General features: G+C 44.7%; 1 protein-coding gene across 2 annotated transcripts in view; it reads left to right on the forward strand.

The window, feature by feature from the left end:
- The first annotated feature begins 6,150 nt into the window (after positions 1 to 6,150).
- NT5DC2 (5'-nucleotidase domain containing 2) overlaps positions 6,151 to 23,267 on the forward strand; it is a 216,158-nt gene continuing 199,041 nt past the window's right edge. For both annotated transcript variants that reach the window (XM_077452221.1, XM_077452220.1), the window contains exon 1: positions 6,151 to 6,387. In XM_077452221.1, coding sequence (XP_077308347.1) covers positions 6,186 to 6,387 — 202 coding nt within the window. In that variant the 5' untranslated portion in view covers positions 6,151 to 6,185. The remainder of the gene's footprint in view (positions 6,388 to 23,267) is intronic.

A 23,267-nucleotide genomic window follows, 5' to 3' on the forward strand; every position in this document is an offset into this window, starting at 1 on the left:
CGCTTTAAATTTTTTTACTGGTTACATGTTTTGAGTTAGAGGAGGTCTAGGGCCAGAATTATTGCTCTCGCTCTAACGTTCGCAGCGATACCTCACATGTGTGGTTTGAACACTGTTTTCATAGGTGGGTATGCATTCGCTTCTGCATGCGAGCACATGGGGACAGGGGCGCTTTAAAAAAAAATGATTTTTATTGTTCATTTTACTTTATTTATTTTAGTTTGACATTTTTTTTTCCCCAAAAATAAATGTTTTGATCACTTTTATTCCTATTACATCCCTTGTAATAGGAATAGGCATGACAGGTCCTCTTTACAGTGAGATATGGGGGTCAATAAGACCCCACATCTCACCTCTAGGCTGGGAAGCCTGAAATAAAAAAAAAGTATTGGCGGGGTATTGCAGAGTATTGGCAGTGTATTGGGTATTACAGAATATTGGCAAGGAATTGAGGGATTCAATTTCGGTGAGCAGCGATGTGGGCACTGCAGATGCAGCCCACAGTGCTGCTGACACCAATCTCTTCCCCCTCCACTGTACCGATCGGTACAGAGAGGGGAGGGAGGAACCAGCGTCATAACATGACGCCGGTTTGCTTACAAGTGATCGCTCCATCATTTGACGGAGCGGTCACATGGTCAACGGATGCTCTCGAGTGCGCGCCCCAGGAGGCATGCGAGAGCGGAATTCTGGGAGGCCGTTTTTTAATGGCCTATCAGAGTTAAATAACCACCCTGTAGCCGTTAATCGGCAATGGGCTGGCTGTTAAGTGGTTAAATCTTTGCAATAGTATGTTCATAATTTTTGTGACCCTCTGCAGGCACCTTATTGCTAGTCATCCTCATCGTTTTCTCAAATTATCTTTCCCAGTGAGTTGGTTCTTTTCAATATACACTATCTCAAAAAAGTGAGTACACCCCTCATATTAATATATATATATATATATTATATTAACATCATAAATATTTTATTCTATCTTTTCATGTGACAACACTGAATAAATGACACTTTGCTAAAATGTAAAGTAGTGAGTCTGCAGCTTGTATAACAGTGTAAATTTTCTGTCCCCTCAAAATAACTCAACAGACGGCCATTAATGTCTAACCCGCTGGCAACAAAAGTGAGTACATCCCTAAGTGAAATGGCCCCAATTAGCCAGTTTCCCTCCCTAATCTCATGTGACTCATTAGCGTTACAAAGTCTCAGCCAGGTGTAAATGGGAAGCAGGTGTGTTACATTTGGTGTTATTGCTCTCACTCTCTCATACTGGTCACTGGAAGTTCAACATGCCACCTCATGGCAAAGAACTCTCTGAGGATCTGAAAAAAAGAATTGTTGCTCTACATAAAGATGGCCTAGGCTATAAGAAGATTGCCAAGACCCTGAAACCCTGGTGTGCGCAGCCTATTGTATTAAGGAGTGCACCCCAGAGCACAAACGCACATGGATGTATATCAGCAGAGCAGTGGAAAGTGTGAGTAGAGCAGAGATTGGTGGCAGTGGACAGTGTCAGAAGTTTTTGATTTTATTATTTTTTTTAATTTTATTTTTGTAATTATTTTTTACGTGCACGAGCGGCCTGCGCGCCCTGTGATCAGCGAGTCAATGAGACTCGCCTGATCACCGATCCGAGCAAAGGGGGCGATCCCGATCCCTTACCACGTGATCAGCTGTCAGCCAATGACAGCTGATCATGTGACAAAACAGAGCCGGCAATCAGCTATTTTTCCTCCTCGCGCTGACAGCACGAGGAGAGAAAAAAAAAAGCCGATCACCGGCGGCCGTGATCGGGACATCAGTCCCGATCACGGCCAGTGTATCAGTGCCCACCTGCCCCCTGCCAGTAACCCCCAGAGCATTAATAAAGTGCCACCCAGCAGTGCCACCCAGCAGTGCCCATAATGCTACCCAGCAGTGCCATACATCAGTACCCACAGTGCCACCTATCAGTGCCCACAGTGCCACCTATCAGTGCCCACAATCTGCCTCAACAACATTGCTGCACCTCAGTGCCACATATCCGTGCCCATCAGTGTCATCTACCAGTGCCCATCAGTGCCGCCCATCAGTGCCCAGCAGAGCCACCTATCAGTGCCCATCAGTCCCATCTATCAGTGGTACCTATCAGTGCCCCTTAGTGCCACCCATCTGTGCCACCTATCAGTGCCCATCAGTGCCGCCTTATCTGTGCCCATCAGTACTGCCTTATCTGTGCTTATCGGTGCCACCTTATCTGTGCCTATTAGTGCCCACCAGTGCCGCCCACCAGTGCCGCCTCATCAGCGCATTTCAATGAAGGAGACAAATGACCTGTTGGCAAAGTTTTATAACAAACTATTAAACATGATTTTTTTTTATTTTTTATTTTGCATCTTTTTTTTGTTTGTTTAGCAAAAAATAAAACTCCCAGCTGTAATTAAATACCACCAAAAAAAAGCTCTATTTGTGGGAAAAAAATGATAAAAATTTCATTTGGGTACAGTGTTGTATGCCCGCGCAATTGTCATTCAAAGTGCATCAGCGCTGAAAGCTGAAAATTTGTCTGGGACTGAGGGGGGTTTAAGTTCCCAGTAAGCATGTGGTTAACAGGACAGGTTCCACTCAGAACAGGCCTTCGCCATGGTTGACCAAAGAAGTTGAGTGCACGTGCTCGGCATCATATCCAGAGGTTGTCTTTGTGAAATAGACGTATGAGTACTGCCACCTCTGCGGTTTTAATTTTTTGCGCTATAAACAAAAATAGAGCGACAATTTTGAAAAAAACACAATATTTTTTTACTTTTTGTTATAATAAATATCCCCCAAAGATATATAAAAAACATTCTTTCCCCTCAGTTTAGGCCGATACGTATTCTTCTACATATTTTTGGTTAAAAAAATCGCAATAAGCGATTATTGATTGCTTTGCGCAAAAGTTATAGCGTTTACAAAATAGGGGATAGTTGTATGGCATTTTTATTAATCATTTTTTTTTACTAGTAATGGCGGCGATCAGCGATTTTTATTGTGACTGCGACATTATGGGGACACATCGGACATTTTTGATACATTTTTGGGACCATTGGCATTAATACAGCAATCACTGCTATATAAATGCAGTGATTCCTGTGTAAATGACACTGGCAGTGAAGGGGTTAACCAGTGGGTGGCAGTGTAGGGGTTAAGTGTTCCTAGGGGTGTGTTACTAACTGTGGGGGGTTGGGCTTTCATTTAGTGAACACTGATCTCTGCTCCAATCACATGGAGCAGAGATCAGCATCACTAGTTGCTAGGCAGAATGGAGAAATGGTGTTTACAACAGCATTTCTCCATTCACCGCCCCGTGAGACGACTCACGGGTGTCCCGACCGCCACGCGAGCGTGCCGCCGGCAGCACGCTTGCGATGGCAGGGCGGCATTAAAGATTGGATTTACCTGTACGCCAATATGCCTGCCCGTGCCATTCTGCCGACGTACATCGGCATGCGCTGGTCGGGAACCGGTTAAAGAAAAAAAAAGATCACTTTTTTGACCACTGAAGGACCAAGCCTATTTCTGACACTCGTTGCTTACAAGTTAAAATCGGTGTGTTTTACTATGAAATTACACTATGTATTTTTTTTTTTTAGCAGAGACCCTAGAGAATAAAATGGAGATCATTGCAATACTTTATGTCCCACCATATTAGCGCAGCAGTCTTACAATCGCATTTAAAAAAAAACAAAAAAACAACTTTTTTGAATAGAAATTAAGAAAACAGTAAGGTTAGCTCAATTTTTTTGTACAGTGTGAAAAATTATGTTATGTCGAGTAAATTGATACCTAACATATCATGCTTTAAAATTGTGCACGCTCGTGGAATGGCAACAAACTTTGGTACTAAAAATCGACATAGATGACTTATAAAAATGTATACAGGTTACCAGTTTGGAGTTACAGAGGAGATTATTGATCTCACTCTAATGATCGTGGTGATATGTCACATGTGTGGTTTGAACACTGTTTATATATGTGAGCTAAAAGCGTATGTGTTCGCTTCTGCGTTCGTGTGAGCTCGGAGGGATGGGGCGCTTTAATTTTTTTTTCTTATTTAAAGCGGTTGTATAGTCTTTTTGTTTTTACTTTTACCTACAGGTAAGCCTATAATAAGAAATATCTTGTAAACCTACATGGTTTAGGAGATATTCCCCTCACAATGAGCCGCTGACTGCAGCGACGCATGCACACGGGGGATTCTCGGCTGAAAGCCCAGCAGACTCCGGACCCTGCTGGAAAGAAATCTCCCACGTGCATGTGCGGGAGTGACGATATCGCGGCTCCGCCCACTCACAGCGCCAGAGCCGCGATACCCCGGAAGACTCATGGAGGTGCCCTCTCTCTGGGGACCCTGATGTAAGGGAGGCTCTCTGGGGACCCTGATGTGAGGGGGGCTCTCTGGGGACCCTGATGTGAGGGGGCTCTCTGGGGACCCTGATGTAAAAAGGGGGGCTCTCTGGGGACCCTGATGAAAGGTGGAGGCTCTCTGGGGACCCTAATGTGAGGGGGGCTCTCTGGGGACCTTGATGTAAGAGGGATACTCTCTGGGGACCCTGATGAAAGGTGGAGGCTTTCTGGGGATCCTGATGTAAGGGGAGCTCTCTGGGGACCCTGATGTAAGTGGGATGCCCTCTGGGGACTCTGATGTAAGGGGGGGGGGCTCTCTGGGTACCCTGATGCATGGCTGAGGCTCTCTGGGGACTATGATGTAAGGGGGGGGGGGGTTATCTGGGGACCTTGATGTAAGGAGAAGGCTCTCTGGGGACACTGATGCAAGACTGAGGCTCTCTGGGGACCCTGATGTAAGTGGGATGCCCTCTGGGTACCCTGATGCATGGCTGAGGCTCTCTGGGGACTATGATGTAAGGGGGGGGGGTTATCTGGGGACCTTGATGTAAGGAGAAGGCTCTCTGGGGACACTGATGCAAGACTGAGGCTCTCTGGGGACCCTGATGTAAGTGGGATGCCCTCTGGGTACCCTGATGCATGGCTGAAGCTCTCCGGAGGTTCTGATGTAAGTGGGAGGCTCTCTGGGGACCCTGATGCAAGACTGAGGCTCTCTGGGGACTTTTTCCGAATACTCGTAAATTTGAAAATCCAGAAATTCTAAAATTTTCTAATTTTACAATTCTGAAATTCTAAAAATTCAAAATTTGAAAATACGAAATTTCGGAACTTGGAAAATATGAAAATAAGAATGAAAATTCAAAAGCATGAAATTCCGAAAATTTGAAAACCAGAAAATCCGAAAATCTGAATTAATAACTAACTAATAATAAGTTAACTATTACTAAGTATTAAATTATAGTTATGGAATTTCCTTTCAAATTTGGCTGTTAGTGACCACTGACCATAAAGAATACGAATTTATCCGAAGTTACAAATTATCCGATATAACGAATGCCGTATCTAGTCAAATGGAAGGAATGAAAAAAAAATGTTTTACTTTACAAAGGTAAAACAACAAGGGCAGAAGATTTAAAGTGGTTATATACTCTTTTTTTTTTACTTTTACCTACAGGAAAGCCTATAATAAGGCTTACCTGTAGGTAAAAAAAAGATATTCCCCGCGGTATGCGCCGCTGACTGCAGCGGCGCATGCGCACAAGGGGGATTCTCGGCTGAAAATCCGTCAAAGGCCGACCGTCCGGGATGAAATCTCCCGCGCGCATGCGCGGGAGTGACGATATCGCGGCTCCGGCCACTCACAGCGCCGGAGCTGCAATACCCGGAAGAAACGCTGAGGGAGCATGTCATCTCCCTCGGCGTGGATCGGGCCAGATGTAGGGGCCTTGTTCTAAGGTAAGTATTTCATAATGAGCTAGTATGCGGTACATACTAGATCATTATGCCTTTTGCTTTGCAGGTGGTAAAAAAAAAAAAACATTAGCGGGTTTACTACCGCTTTAATAGATGGAAAGTTGAAAAAAATGACTGAAAGTCCGCTTTAAATAGTTTGTATATACAGTTGTCACCTTTATACATAGTATATGCTTTGTTTGATATACTCTGTTTTGTAACCTTTTATCTAATCCAAAAAATAATAAACATAAAAAAAAAAAAACAACAACACATCTGCACTCATGCCAGTGACGAACGGGCACCTGCAGTTCTCTCACTCCCCGCACGGGGCGCACTCATTTCTCTCCTGCGTTGGTCTTTGTAGCACGATGTCTGCGCTGTGTGTCCGGGGAAAAGCGGGCTTCTCCGTCTATAGCCGGGTCCTGTGTGCCAGGCTGAGCACCCCTCCTCACCAGCAGCCGCCGGGCACGGAGGGCAGAGGACACTCAGCAAAGCACAGCCCCGGGGAGAAAGCCGACAGCAAATCCCAGCTGTGGAACCGGTACCGTGAGATGAAGAAGCTGGTGTATGGTAAATGGGGGAGGGGAGGGGTGCGCACTGATCTATACACAGGACTTATACACAGGACAGGGGACGGTGGTCGGGGCTCACACTGGGGTCCCCTCACTGATATGGGCTGACTGAGTGACCTTCCTGATCCCCAATGACATCATAGTGAGAGATTTTTACTTGTACTGTGTATATAAGCTCACAGCTCCAGGAAGACCTCCTGTTCTAGTATTAGCTTGGGTTTGCACCTCTGTCAGCTTTTTATTGATGTCTGTGCCTTGTCCCTACTGAGAGTGTAACCCCTCACTGTCTAGGGATAAACAAATCCTAATCCTTAAGTACAATTGTGCAGCTTTGACATGTTAGTAAAACTGTACATATCATCATCACAGCTATAGTGTATCCAGGGGGGTCATATGGCATTGTCTTCAGACAAATTGGGCATTCTTTTGCTGGTAAATGGCAATGAATATCTTCTGATTTGTGTTTTTTTTTTTATCATCAAAGGAAAACTGACTAAATTTTTTTATATATATAATAATTTAAAATGTAGATTGCTATTAGCATAATTTACCACCGAGGAACAACCCTAAATAAATTCTCCTGCTCTTGACTAAGGATGAGCTCCGGTGTGTTCGCATGCTCCACGTACAGAGCTCGCCAGGAAGTCAGCGCTGCGCTAATCACAGGCAGTGTCACATTGCCCAATCTCTGCAGCCGCGCATCGGGGCAATGTCTCACTGGCTGTGATTAGCGCAGTGCTGCGCCGACTTCCTGGCGAGCTCTGTACGTGGACCATGCGAACACACCGGAGCTCATCCTTAGTCCTGACAATCAAATGGGATTTACTGGTTGGTCACAGGTCAAAGTGGTATGCGGGGTGCAGCAAGGGAGCTGTAGACACAGTCTTCAGTCTGATGACTGTAGAGTGACGCCATCCAAAGCCTCAATATAGCCTCCCCTGGTCCGTATATAGCGCACTCAGGGTCACTTGCAAAATCACACCCTGTACTTAGAGCAGCTAATCCGCGTCCGGTATCTATCTCTCTTGGCAGGGCTACTTAGATGGATGCCAGACGCTGATTAGCTGCTCTAAGTACAGGGTGTCTTTTTTTTTTTTCAAGTGACACTGAGTGCGCTATATTAAGGCTTTGGATGGCATCACTCTACAGTCATCAGATTGAAAACTGTGTCTACAGCTCCCTTGCTGCACCCCGCATACCACTTTGACCTGTGACCAACCAGTATATGGAGGGGCTGCCATCTGATACTTGTTGACTCCGTGGGGCAGAGTCGGTAGGCTTCCAGTGACGCCATCTTCTGCAGTGTTTTACCAGCTGTTTTTGTTTGCATAGTGGAATATACGCCTTCATATCAGCTTCTGCTTATCTTTTGACACATTTATGATTACATATTCTCCTATCCTATACCCCTGACGAAGGACTTGAACCAGAAACGCATCGGGTACCGGAGATTTTTCAATAATTGGAGAGTATTCTCACTTTTCTGTGCTTGCTATGTTTTATTTTTTTGTCTTTTTGGTATGGTATGTTTTTGTAAATTGATTATTACATGTTTGGATGATCAAATTTTATGTGCAATAATAAATACTTTTTACTCTACACTTGTGCTGTTGTTGCCTTTAAAGTCCCAAGCTTTTTATATATACCAAGGATGTGGCAACAGCACACTAATCTCTGACATGGTGAAAACGAATTTTATATGGTGTAAAAATGTATCTTTATTAAAACCAGTAAAAGAACAAGTTATCGCAGAACACAGCAATAGCGCTTAACCCACCACTCGGGTTCAAAGGCTCAATCTCTAAAGCTGGCCATACATGGATCGAAATTTCACTGGGTCAGCAAGGATCAGCTATGTTTCGATCCATGTGTGGCAACTGTGGTTGAACAAAAGTCGATCTACTGATCAACTTCCGTTACACTGGCATGCCTGCATTTTCTCACTTGATCAGTGATGCAGGCTATAGACCACAGCGGTGATCTGTGTATTCTTGCCGCAGGGAGGTCTCCCCACTGTCAGAATACAATGACACAGCAGGGAGGCTTCCTGCATTCACATCAAGTGTGTGGATGGGGGAATCGGGTCAATTTTTTATTGTTCAACTTTAACCTGCTTGTTGGACAAAAAAACTGATCCATATATGACCAGCTTAAAGAGGATGATGGGTTTTACTTCCTTCTTTTCCCTTGCAAAGTAAAAAGCATAATGTGCTAGTATGCATCACTCACTTACTAGCACAATATGTGACACTTACCTACAAATGAAGCCAGCGCTGTCCCCGCTGCAGGCCGCATCCATGTTCGCCCCTCTGGGGCTGGAGTCGTGTGACGTCACTCCCGCACATGCGTTTGTGAACCGCCAGTAATGGCACTCGCTATTGAAGAAACAGCACAGCCACCGCTTCTTCACAGCGCATGCACCGATGACCTTATCAGTGCAGTGTACAGCAAATATCTCCTAAACGGCGCACGTTTAATAGATATTTACAGTACCTATATTTAAGCCTTATTATAGGCTTACCTATAGGTACAACTTACCAATGGAGGTTTACAAAATCTTTAACAGCAACACTAAACATCTATAATGTCGCTATATGACAGATTTAGACTTGCAGAGTTATACTTACAGACAATAGACGCATTTTACAGATTATCCGCTTCAGCCCCCCTGGAGGATTTTACCCCCTTCCCGACCAGAGCACTTTTTGCGATTCGGCACTGCGTCGCTTTAACTGACAATTGCACAGTCATGCGATGTTGAGCCCAAACAATATTGATGTCCCTTTTTTTCCCACCAATAGAGCTTTCTTTTGGTGGTATTTGATCACTTCTGTGGCTTTTATTTGTGCTATAAACAAAAAAAGAATGACAATTTTGGAAAAAACACATTATTTTTTACTTTTTTGCTATAATAAATATCCTCCAAAAATATATAGAAAAACTATTTTTTTTCCTCAGTTTAGGCCGATACGTATTCTTCTACATATTTTTGGTAAAAAATAAATACAATAAACGTATATTGATTGGTTTGCACAAAAGTTATAGCGTCTACAAAATAGGGGATAGTTTTATGGCATTTTCATTTTTAATTTTTTTTTATTAGTAATGGCAGCGATCTGCAGTTTTTTTCTTTTCTTTTTTTATTTTTTTATCGGGCTATAAAAATGCACTGATTACTGTGTAAATGACACTGGTAGTGAAGAGGTTAACCACTAGGGAGCGATGAAGGGTTTAAGTGTGTCCTAGGAGTGAGTCATGACACAAGCCAGAACGGGGAAATGCCTTGTTTACATAGGCACGTCCCTGTTCTGAGGCTCTGTGACACGATCGCCAGGAGACCGTCGGACATCGAGTAACCTGGTCCCGCGTGCACGCCTGCTATCCCCACCTCATAAAGGGGACATAAAGGTACACCCATTTGCGCACCGCTGCCATTGTGCCTATGTATATCGGCGTGCAGCGGTTGGCAAGTGGTTATAGACCAATTAAGGTTACCCATTTTGAAGCATAAAAGTAGAAGTTCACCTGAATACTAAAATCTCCAAATCTACTGGCATCCACGATCTAAGACTAACCTTTCTAGCTTTGTAAAGAAGAAATCTCAACACATACCTTTTCTAAAGCCACTCCGGTCGGTCCCACGCTGAGCCGTTAGCAGCTTCTCTGAAGCCCCATAATAACGCTTATGGGGAGGCGGCACTTTCCAAGCATTTCACAGCTGTTGTCGGCTGTCTCTTCTGCAGAGCTTCTGCCGTTGGAGACCAGGCAGAGCTTCCACCACTGGAGACGGGATTGGAGCTTCGTCATAGGTATAAAAAAGGTATATATTGAGATTTCTTCTTTACAGGGCTAGATAGGTTAGGCCCCATTCACACCTGAGCATAGTGTTTTCATTCAGAAAATCGTGAGATTTTTACGGTGTTTTTTTTTTTACCGCGTTTTGACGCGATTTTGTGCAGGGCAAAAGGTCACCAATGTTGAAAGAAGAAAAACGCCCAAATCTGCCCGATTTGAGGGACAAAAAATGGTCCAGAACTTGTTTGAGCTTCAGGTGTTCGGCTTCAGGCGACTTGGAGTGAAGACGTGAACCATCTCCATTGAGAATAATAGATTTTTTTTCCCTCTCAGGCGTTTTGTAGCTTCAAGCTCCAAAACGCTCAGGTGTGAATGGGGCTTTAGTCTTAGATTGTGATGCCAGTAGATTAAGATTTCGAGATTTTAGTGTTGGGATGAACGTTCACTTTAATTCTAGCAGTATGTATTTGTAAACTAAATTAGAAAGCTGTTTATGACCAAAAACTAGAAACTACCGGAATGATCCTCCAGTTGTGAAATGTGGTCTCAGTTAATAAATTGCAAACACAATGAAGCTGCAAGACAGCAAGGCCAATCGATTGCTCCATAAATGTTTGGCTGCCCTTAAATGTCTGTGTTATACTCTGTCTCTTGGCATCCTGCAGAATACATCAGTTATTTTTGACACTCTGTAACTGATCCCTATACAGTTCATTCATATTATGTGCAGAGGGCAGAAAAACATGCCAATTGCTATGCTGTTTGGCAGTCATTACATGTCAAGGGCAGGCGATTTATTGCATCTAAGTGGAGAAGCTTCTTTTAAGGAAAGCTGCACAGAGAAATATGTAAGCTGTAGTTACTGACCACATCTTCTAATAATGGCCGAACAGAATGTTTCCTTTTCATAATCTTCATAATCCTCTGTATATGTTTTATTTTGTAAACGGGTATAATATTTTCATCTGTATAGGACAGCCACTTTCAACTAAGGTTCCATTTAGAGCAGGGGTCTTGAATTTAAATTTACGGAGGTCCAGTCAGTAAAATTTTCTTCTGGCCGAGGTCCAAATCTCATGTTTGCACTATAGAACATCATGGTCCCCCTTTACTTTGCAGATCCCAACCCCCCTACCCCCATACAGCAGTGTCTTTAGCCTACCCTCATCATAGGCCCCTCTTTACATCAGTGTTCTCAGCCCTCCTTCACATTTCAACCCCCCCCCCCTTTACATCAATTTCCATAGTCCCCCTTTACATCACAGCCCCCCTTTTAAGAAGTCCAACAGTATCCTCAGTTCCCCTTCACATCCCAGCCCCCTTTACATTGCAGTGCCCCTTACAATACAGTGCACTTTTTACATCACAGTGCCCCTATATAACAAAGTGCCCCTTGAATCATAGTTACCCTTTATGTTACAGTGCCCTTTACATCACAGTTCCCCTTACATCATAGTGCCTCTTTTTTTAATTTATTTTTTTCAATTATTTTTTTTATTAAAGTTTTTCATAAGAAAATTAATACAGGTCTCGACATTTCTTTGAGCATTGCACACACAGTGGTCATTACACTTCATATAGTGCCTCTTTAAGTCACACAGCCCCTCTATATCACAGTTCTCCTTCACATCAGAGTTCCCCTTTCAATGCCCTCCCCCCTTCCACCTCTAATGAAATGGTGAATTCTTTTCACTATCCACCAATACATTCTTCCCCCTCACTGAGCACAGATGTAAGGAAACCATCTCTCACTGACTATAATATACAGAAGACATTTCTCCATTGACAACCAATGTAAAGAGGCATTGCTCCAATAGCCATCAGTATAAGGGAGGCATTTCTCCACTGACCACCAGTGTAAAGAGACAGGTCTCCAATGACCACCAGTGTAAGGAGGCACTGCCCCAATTAGTATAAATGTAAGGGAGGCATTTCTCCACTGACCACCAATGTAAGGGAGGCATTTCTCCACTGACCACCAATGTAAGGGAGGCATTTCTCCACTGACCACCAATGTAAGGGAGGCATTTCTCCACTGACCACCAATGTAAGGGAGGCTTTTCTCCACTGACCACCAATGTAAGGGAGGCTTTTCTCCACTGACCACCAATGTAAGGGAGGCATTTCTCCACCGGCCACCAATGTACCGGAGGCATTTCTCCACCGGCCACCAATGTAAGGGAGGCATTTTTTCACCGGCCACCAATGTAAGGGAGGCATTTTTTCACCGGCCACCAATGTAAGGGAGGCATTTTTTCACCGGCCACCAATGTAAGGGAGGCATTTCTCCACGGGCCACCAATGTAAGGGAGGCATTTCTCCACGGGCCACCAATGTAAGGGAGGCATTTCTCCACGGGCCACCAATGTAAGGGAGGCATTTCTCCACGGGCCACCAATGTTTTCAGGCATTTTTGTACTGACCACCATAGTAAGGGAGTTTGTCCAAGTTTCTTTTTGGGACATTATTTTTATGTGATTGTTATTGAATTTTTTTTTCCTTGTCATTATTGTTATTATATATCTAACTTTTTGATCTTACTATTGTACCATGAGCTGTAGATTTAATTCTTAGCAGGTTTCCTAAATTGAACATTATTTTAAAGTTTTTAGCAGGGCTAAAAATGTTGAGAGGCTGGAAAAGAAGAGGTTTATCTAATATACAGGATTCTTAAAGTGGTTGTAAACCCTTACAACACACTTTGACCTACAGGTAAGCCTAGATTAAGGCTTACCTGTAGGTCCAGGAAATATCTCCTAAACCTACACGGTTTAGGAGATCTTTTCAGAAAGACAGGCACCGCTGTCTACGTCGCATGCGCCGTAGACAGCGGCGCGCAGGCGCACTGAGCACGGCACCGTCAACAGCGAATATGGCGCTCGTGGCGGCTCGCGTGCGCATGCGCGGGAGTGACGTCATCGCGGCTTCACCGAATGACAGCGGCGGAGCAGCGAGACCCACCGAGAAGATGGATGCGCCGGACTACAGGTGACAGCGGTGACTTTGCTGCTCCTGTGTCAGGTAAGTGACACATAATGGACTACTATACTATGCAATGCTCCTGGCTCCTCCTCTTCTCGGGCACTTGTGTGGGTGCACTCCAGATTCCTGCTGCTGCGTCCATTGACACAGAGAGTCGGACTTGGCCCCTCCCCGACTCCTGTGTCACTGGATTTAATTAACAGCAGTGGGAGTCAATGGCTCCCGTTGCTATCAATCTATCCAATGAGGACCCGCAACTGTGGCTGGAGCTTCTGTGCTCATCCCCGTCACTGGAACGATTGGGTTCAGGTAAATAAAAGGGGGACTCTGGGGGCTACACTACAGAAGGTTTGCATGCGTTCTATGCATTAAGATGAAAAACCTTGAGGGTTTACAGCCCCTTTAAACCTGTGTGAGAGTGTGTATTGCTGTCTGTTACCCTGTTGGGGATTTTTTTGCTCCACTTCCTGTTGCACTGCCAGGACAGGTAGAGGGCAGAATCTCTCTTATGGATCCTTATTTCCTGTTGTGTCACCAGAACAGGGAGTAGTAAAAAATCTCTCCAATGTGCACACAGTTAGCACTAATACTTGACAGATCACTCTATTATAAAATAAAAAGATAAAAACTTTTAAAAAGGTACCTACCTATATCTTATGCATAACACTGCAGAAAATGTGTTCACGTTTGCAAAATGAAAAACTGCTAAAAAATATATGATTTAATTGGTTTATAGTCTAACTATCTTATATACTGTATTTGTAATGACGCTATATTACATCTTTTTTGAATGTACTTTTTTCCTTGCTTTGGATTTCATGTGATGCTATTAGAGCAAAATACTCAAATTAACCTGATTGTCTGTGCAAATGTCAAGTTGGCAAAAAAGCCTTAAAGTGTAACTAAACCCAGGACCCTGCATTCACTATATCTGGTCTCACACAGAACATTGAAATGCAATTATTTTAGTAAATATAAACTGCTCAATACCTTTTTAGGCTGGGTTCACACTTGCGCAAATTGGATGTGGATTTCCCGCATCCAATTCACATAGATTGTGACCGACTCTTTATGGAGCCGGTTCACACATCTCTGCAGCGGCTCCGGGTGAATTGCACAGGAGTCCTGTGCGTCTTTTGGTCTATTTCAGGTTTGAATTTAGCTGAAATTGGACCTGAAAGTGAATGGAGACGCACTGGACTCCTGCTGTGAGCCGCTGCGCGTTCTAGTGTGAACCCAGCCTTACTCATTAGCAGTATATGGCAGTCTTATGACTTCTATCAGTGTCTTGTTAAAGCTTGTAAGAAGAGTTTTCATTCTCTTTTGACTGTCCTATGAGGCTGCATGACCCCTGACCCTCTGCTTTTACAGTGTTGATTGGCCCCTGTGCTGATCACATGCAACCCCCCCCCCAAAAAAAAAAAAAAAACTCTTTAGCAAAACTCTACACACCAAACTGAGCATGCACAGAGTGCCTCCAAGGCTCTGTACTACTATCAGCAGATGGATTGGGCACAGGAAAAGGGGAGGATTAGAGAAGACAGGATCAAACAGCCTTTTTTCACAATGCAGGGGATTAACCCCTTAGATTCCACAGCAAATATAACAAGCATCCTTCCAGGAGTCTGGGCCATGGCCCATGATGTCACCGTTCGGCTCCCTCCTCCTCTCCCTGTCGCTGGTCCAGTAGGAGAGAGGAGTGGAGCCTCGTGCATGAGCAGTAGGGTTCCCGGTAAGGCTACACTGCCAAGTTCCCTTACTTGCAATGGCGGTGGCATGCACCCGACATCGCTGGACTCCAGGATAGGTAAGTGTCCTATTATTAAAAGCCAGCAGCTGCAGTATCTGTAGCTGCTGGCTTTTAATTTTTGCAGTGGTGGGCAGTACCCCACTTTAAAAATATTATTTCTTTATCGTACATCATGGGACACAGAGTTTTAAGTAATTACTCAATGGGTTATAGGCTTCTTCAGGTGTTAACACTGGTAAACCCAATCAAGGAAGTACACTCCCTTTATAACCCCTCCTCCTTCCAGGAGCACATCAGGTTTTTTTTGTGCCAGTGTCTTAAGGTGTTGGTCACGAGTGAAGATGTGCTGTGAGGAGCTCCATGAGGGATGCATGCTGGATTTAAATAGCCTCCATACACTTGATCCATCCAAGTGCCACTGAGGCCTAAAAGGATGGTACCTGGGGCCTCGTATCCCCCCTCCCCCTAAACCCCCTCCCCTCGTGTTGGGTCGGTGGACCTGAAAACGCGGCGCACCAGTGTGGGAACATTTTAAAAGTAAAGAGGGGCAGAATTTTTTCTCGGAGGGGCGGGGTCTAAGCGCGATGCCGTGAACGTCCATGAGGACACATGGCAGGCTAAAAATAAATACAAAACAGCTGTGACAGTCTCTCCTTGGCTGATGAGGAGAAAACAAGCAGCCTGCAACACAAGGACACAAGAGCTGTGGGACATGTGAGGGTTTCAAGGTGGCATTCCTGATACAGAAACTACACCTTTTTCCCAGCACTAGGTTGAATTTTATAGCGGCTTTAAATGTCATGACTATTTTCAGCGATTAAATGCAATTTGTATAGTGCCTCTGTTTTTGTACTTAGGACTATGCCTACCAAAAAAGACACCACATAAAGGTTTCACTCCCAGGCGCTAGGATCCCAAGTCGCATTTCCATGCTGTCATCCTCGCCTGAATTACCAGTTATGGCAAGCCAGGGTGAGCCATTTGGAACAAATTGATGGTGCAACTGCTGCTCACATCTCAGCCCCTGTATATGTGACTGAAGATGTCCTTTCCTCCTCCCTGCAGGGTCTGGAAGAAAGATTAGCGGCTTTAATCGCATCCTCCATTCAAATGGATAGGAAGCGTACTAGATCCATGAGGTGTTACCCTTAGTCGATCAGGAGGAAAAACAAACCGATGATGATTCCTCTGGGGAGAAAGCAACGGTAGATGAGCCTTTTTCAGCCTCTCAATTTTGAGGAATTGCTGATAGAATCTCTTATGGAGATGGTTATTCTACTTTCATGCTACCCCTAACGGAGTCTCCTGAAAGTTTGGTTTCTTCCTTGGGTTCCTTAAAACCCTCTCAACCTTTGCATGCATTACTAGAACAGCTTATTTTATTTTATTTTTTTTTGCTGACTGGGATCATCCGGATAAGCATTTTCTCTCTCCTAAGAAAATTGCAATTCTCTATCCCCTGGAGGAGAAATTCTCCAAAAGATGGAAAATACCAGCAGTTGACCAGCACGCTGTGATTTCCAATGTGAATAAAGGCCTAACATGTCCAGTAGACCATGCTTATTGCCACAAATGCTTAAAGGATCCAACAGATAAGGAGTTGGAATCCCTGTTAAGATCTACTTTTTCCATGGCAGGTGCCATTACTCAGTCTGCAGTCGCTGCAATAAGACCCCTTTCACACCAGGGCGTTTTGCAGGCGCTATAGCGTTAGAAATAGCACCTGCAATCTGCCCGAAAGAAGCTGCACCATTGTGTGTAGTGCGAAAGCCCGAGGGCTTTCACACTACAGCGGTGCGCTGGCAGGACGTCAGGGAAAAGTCCTGCCAGCAGCTTCTTTGGAGCGGTGAAGGAGCGGGGTGTTTACCGCTCCTCCACCGCTGCTCCCCATTGAAATCAATGGGGCAGCGCCGTAATACCGCCGGCAAAACGCCACTATTGCGGCGTATTGCCGGCAGTTTTAACCCTTTCTCGGCAGCTAGCGGGGGGTAAAATGCGCCACAAATCCAGAGGTAAAACGCTAAAAAAAGCAGCGTTTTAGCGCCCACGCTATGGGCGGTGTGGTATGAAAGGGGTCTAAGCGTCTGTCAATCCTTAAAGGACTAATTTAAACATGCCCTTAGAGAGCTTCCTGCACAACAAGCTCGGGATTTGGCTGAACTACCAAAAGCATTATGCTTTGCCATAGATGCTGTTAAAGATTCTATTCACCAGGCGTCCCGCCTTACGCTTATGCTTGTGCATATGCGTAGAATCCCGTGGTTAAAATTTTTTGTTAGTTTTGCACCATGTAAAGGTCTCCTAACTGGACTCCCTTTTCATGGGGAGCGACTATTTGGAAAAAAAATTGGACGAATATATCTAAACAATTTCTAATGGGAACAATACTCTTTTGCCAGTCAAAAGAAAGTATAAACTCCCTTAATTTAAACCGGCTCTTTCCCTTACACCAGGGGCTTCCGCTGTCGCACTCTAGAGGAAGATCTTCGAGTCAGACCCAGGCTCAAAAGAAGTCCTGGGGTCAGAAACCTGCAAGCCAGATTCCTAAAGCCTCATTATGAAGAGACAACCCCTCTCACCGGGGGGGGGGGGGACTTTTGCAATTTTCAGACTTCTGAAAAGATCAGGACAGATGGGTCATCTCTGTGGTAACGCTGGTATCATCTCGCTTCCTGAGGTCAAGCGTTCCCAAAGATCCAGAGAAAGAACAATCTCTGTTTCAAACACTAGACCGATTAATATCTCAAAGGGTGATCATACAGAACCCCACAAGGAGCAAGGTCTGGGGTTTTTATTCAAATCTTTTCATGGTACCAAAACCAAATGGAGACATCAGACGCATTCTAGATCTAAGAAATCTATATCAGTTCCTGAAGATCCGCTGCTTTCGCATGGAGATGATCAGGTCAGTAGTTTCTGTCCTTCTAGGAGGAGAACTTCTGGCATCAATCGACATCAGGGTTGCATATCTGCATGTTCCTATATTTCCCGCTCATCAAAGGTTTCTGCAGTTCGAGTTAGAACAGCAGCATTTCCAGTTTGTAGCCCTGCCCTTCGGGCTAGCCACAGCACCCCAGGTGTTCACCAAAGTGCTGACCCCACCTCTAGCCAGGTTATGGGACCAGGGCATAACGGTCCTAGCTTACCTAGATGATCTATTGCTAATAGATCAGTCGGTGGCTCGTTTGGAGCAAAGTATACGCACTACAACCAACTATCTGAAAAGTTGGGTTGGATTTTCAACCTAGAGAAATCTTTTTTTTAATACCGCTAAAAAAGCTGGAGTACTTGGATCTGATCATAGACACAGCCCAGGAAAGGGTGTTCTTGCCTCAGGCAAAAATCAACTCCATAAGAGAGTTGGGAAGGATGGTTAGGTCAAATGGTGATCCCTCCATTCGCCTTTGAATGAGGTTGCTAGGAACTATGGTGGCTTCATTCGAAGCAGTTCCCTATGCCCAGTTTCATTTAAGACTGTTGCAAAACAATATCCTGTCTGCTTGGAACAAAACAATTCAAGCTTTAGACTTGCCAAAGCAGCTGTTCCCAAGAGTGTCCCAAAGCCTCACTTGATGGCTACTAACCCAGAATCTGCTGAAAGGAAAATCCTTCAAACCAGTCATATGGAAAGGGGTAACGACGGATGCCAGCCTTTCAGGCTGGGGAGCAGTACTAGAAAAGACAACTGTCCAGGGCCAGTGGTAAAGAACCTTGTCCATCAATATCCTAGAGATTCGGGCAGTATGTCCGGCTCTAAAGACCTGAACTTTCAGGTTACGGGATTGTCCTATCAGGAGGCCACAGCTGTGGCCTATATCAATCAGCAAGGGGGCAGAGAGAGGTGAACCATATTCTAACATGGACAGAAAGGAATGTTCTGTGCCTATCGGCAGTCTTCATTCTGGGAGTAGAGAATTGGCAGGCGGACTACTTGAATCGCCAGCAGTTATTCCCAGCGGAATGGTCTCTTCATCCCAACATATTTCGGCTGTTTGCCAAAGATAGACTCCAGATGTAGATCTTCTAGCGTCCATGTTCAACGTGAAGTTGTTCAACTTTGTGGCCAGAAAAAGGGATCCATTTGCATGTGGAATAGATGCGTTGGTGACCCCATGGGATCAGTTCTCAATGATCTATGCATTTCCCCCTATTCAGTTGCTGCCTCGACTTCTTTGCAGGATCAAGATGGAAAAAAAGCTGGTAATTCTGGTCCAGCATGGCCCAGAAAGTCATGGTATGCGGAAAAAGATGGCAGTGGAGAGCCCATGGTCCCTCCCACTACAGCCAGATCTGCTCTCTCAGGAACTAATATTGCAACCTACCTCACGGTCTCAAAAATTTAATGGCTTGGCTATTAAAACCATATTCTGAAGAAATGTGGGCTTTGCGGGTCAGTTATCTCTACCCTGATTAGTGCAAGGAAGCCAGCTTCCAGAACTATATATTCTAGAGTCTGGAGGGCTTATGTTTCCTGGTGTGAATTCAAGGGTTGACACCCTCGGAGTTATATCATAGGCAGAATTCTTGCCTTTCTACAATAAGGGGTACAAATTAAATTGGCCTTGAGTACTATTAAGGGCCAAGTCTCAGCTTTATTGGTTTTATTTCAAAAGACCACTTGCTACTCATTCTTTAGTCTGGGGTTTTATACAGGGGTTGACATGGCTTAATCCGCCTGTCAAACCTCCCTTGAACCCTTGGGACTTGAACTTAGTTTTGTCTGTGTTACATAAAAAACAGCCTTTTGAAGCAGTACAACATATTCCCCTTGTCCTTCTGACAAGGAGGTTGGTATTTTTGGTTGCTATATCCTTAGCAAGCAGGCTTTCGGAATTGTTTGATCTTTCTTGTAAAAAGCCATATTTGATTTGTCATGGGGACAGAGTGGTGTTACGCCCCCGTCCCAGACTTTTTTTTTTTTTTTTTTTTATCAAAAGTGGTTTCAGGTTTAACCTGAACTAAGATATTGTCCTGCCATTTGTTTTTTCCAAAACCATGTTCCATTGTCTTAATGTGGTGAGAGCAGTGAAAATCTATTTTTAGACAACTGCTCAGATTCGTAAGACCGATGTCTTATTTATTCTGCCAGAGGGTCCTAAGAAAGGACAGGCAGCGTCAAAATCCACTGTCACTAAGTGGATTCGACAAGTAATAATTCAAACTTATGATTTAAGGGGTAAGATTCCCGTTTCGAAATAAGGCTCACTCTACCAGGTCGGTTAGTGCTACTTGGGCAGTGCGTCACCAGGCCTCCATGGCTCAGATCTGTAAGGCCGCAACTTGGTCTTCAGTGCATACAGTCACCAAGTTTTATCAGCTGGATGTAAGGAGGTATGAGGATATCGCCTTTGGGCGCAGTGTACTGCAGGCAGCCGTATAAATCCTCAAGTCTGGGGGTACCCTCCAGGTTGTTTCTCCCTCCCCTCAAGTAGCATTGCTATGGGACGTCCCATTAAGTAATTACTTAAGGCTCTGTGTCCCATGATGTACAATAAAGAAAATAGGATTTTTATTACAGCTTGCCTGTAAAATCCTTTTCTTGGAGTACATCATGGGACACAGAGGTCCCGCCCCTCTTTTGGGATTAAGTATATTGCTTGGCTACAAAAACTGATGTGCTCCTGAAAGGAGGAGGGGTCATATAGGGAGTAAACTTCTTTGATTGGGTTTACCAGTGTCCTATTTTCTTTTCAATAATAAAAAAAAAAAGATCCCTTTGAGGCCATTGGGCGGAAGTGACATTTAACTTTGCTCTGGTCCTCCAAGGGCGTAGAGTCGAGTGGGAGCCATCATGCCCTCACTCGACTTCCTGCCTATCAGGCCACAGGACCAGATCATCTCCACCACTTCCAACGGCTCCGGTAAGTAAAACCGCCAATAAAAGGTCTCGTGGCGAATGCGCCGTGCAGACTACTTTTATCTTAAAGCGGACTGCCTGCTGTGAATAACAATACCAGGGTTATGGCAGCTATCTGCCAAGAGCCACGTAAGCCAGTACCTCCTCTGTAGTGCTGGCTCCTGTCCCATGTGGAGTGATACCAACTTCACTCCACCTCTTTTTCCAGCTAGTGGTCTCCAGTGTGGTGTCAGCAGCAGGAAAGAAAAGTCTGTGTGAAGCAATACACTGGGCATATTAGTATAAGGCTGATTTCACACTGATGCACTGCGTTTTACCCACACTATGGGTGCAGTGCAGTGTACCAAAGGTTTGCTGCGCTTAGCCATAGACTTCTAATATACAGTGGGGACGGAAACTATTCAGACCCCCCTTACATTTTTCACATTTTTGTTATATTGCAGCCATTTACTAAAATCATTTAAGTTCATTTTGTTTCCTCATTAATGTACACACAGCACCCCATATTGACAGAAAAACACGGAATTGTTGAAATTTTTGCAGATTTATTAAAAAGGAAAAACTGAAATATCACATGGTCCTAAGTATTCAGACCCTTTTCTCAGTAATTCGTAGAAGCGCCCTCCTGATCTAATACAGCAATGGGTCTTTTCGAGGAAGATGCAACAAGCTTTTCACACCTGGATTTGGGGATCCTCTGCCATTCCTCCTTGCAGATCCTCTCCAGTTCTGTCAGGTTGGATGGTAAACGTTGGTGGACAGCCATTTTTTGGTCTCTCCAGAGATGCTCAATTGGATTTAAGTCAGGGCTCTGGCTGGGAATTCAAGAACAGTCACGGAGGAGTTGTGAAGCCACTCCTTAATGCATGGACGGCATTAAGGTGAAAAACCTCAAGGGTTTACAACCCCTTTAACCACTTCTAGCAACTGGCTGTTTGTTTACATCACATGACGGCCGTGATTGGACACGGCCATCATGTGATCAGGAGGGCCAATCACAGAGCCCTCCTGCGGATCCGAGATGCGCCGCGTTCGGGTGACACGGGCACATTGGGATCGCGCCGCTGCGCGGGCACGCGCGCGCGATCCCCCTCCTTCTGAAGGATGTTCCTGAACGTCCTATCAGAAGTAGATGGCTCCCACCCGGCCGTATATGTGCATTGGCCGGGTGGGAGCCATCTACTTCTGATAGGACGTTCAGGAACGTCCTTCAGAAGGAGGGGGATCGCGCGTACGTGCCCGCGCAGCGGCGCGATCCCAATGTGCCCGTGTCACCCGAACACGGCGCATCTCGGATCCGCAGGAGGGCTCTGTGATTGGCCCTCCTGATCACATGATGGCCGTGTCCAATCACGGCCATCATGTGATGTAAACAAACAGCCGGTTGCTAGGCAATCGGCTCCTCCTCTCCTCACACAGAAGTCATCGCTGAGGAGAGCAGACCGCTGCAGCCGGCTGGTGATCAGTGAGTATGAGCTGTTTTTACAGCTTTTTACTAACTGATCACCAGTCTAGTGTAAACACAAATCACCACACAGTGTAAACACACATGTCACCACAATACACATGTCACCACACATGTCCCCAAATAAAAAAAACACATGTCCCCCACATATGTCCCACTAAAATCACATGTTCCAATGATTATCTGCACACATGTACGTGATCACCTGCACACATCTGTACTTGATCATTTACGTACATATGTCCGTGATCACACAAACCAATTATTATACACTTAACGGAATTTTTTTTACCAAAAACATATAGCAGAATACATTTTGGCTTAAATTTGACAAAATTAGATTTTATTGGATTTCTTTTAAAATAGAAAAAAGAAAATATATTTTTTTTTCAAATTTCCGCTTTTTTTGCGCTTATATCGCAAAAAATAAAAAACGGAGTCGTGAATAAATAACAAAAAAATAAAGCTCTATTTGTGCGAACAAAATGATAAAAATTTAATTTGGGTACAGTGTAGCATGACCACGCAATTGTCATTGAAAGTGCGAGAGCGCTGAAAGCTGAAAATTGGGCTGGGAAGGAAGGGGGCGAAAGTGCCCTGTATTGTGTGGGTTAAAGTAGCGTCTCTATTCTTTAGAGTTTAGACCCAGGAGATACAAACTAAATTTTTAGTATCTCAGCCATCCAGGCACCATTGCTGTACAATAATATGCTTCGCATTTCCATTCTGTTTACCAGGCAATAGTCATTGCTATTTAAAGCGGAGTTCCGCTTGAAAAAAATAAAATTAAAAGTAAGCAGCTACAAATACTGCAGCTGCTGACTTTTAATAATCGGACATTTACCTGTCCCAGGGTCCAGTGATGTGGGGATCGAAGACCCGCTTGTCTCCCCCTCCGCTCGGTGGTGCCAGCATTGTAACTGTGGGCGCCTGACTGTGGCTTCATGGCCGGACACCCACTGCGCATGCACGAGCTGCGCCGTGACTGGCCGTGCAATCATCTGGGACCTGTGACGTGTCCCTGATGAT

This window comes from Lithobates pipiens, unplaced genomic scaffold (assembly GCF_037356315.1).
Source record: "Lithobates pipiens isolate NorthernLeopardFrog02 unplaced genomic scaffold, aLitPip1_a1.2 Scaffold_23, whole genome shotgun sequence".
Classification (NCBI taxonomy): Eukaryota; Metazoa; Chordata; class Amphibia; order Anura; family Ranidae; genus Lithobates; species Lithobates pipiens.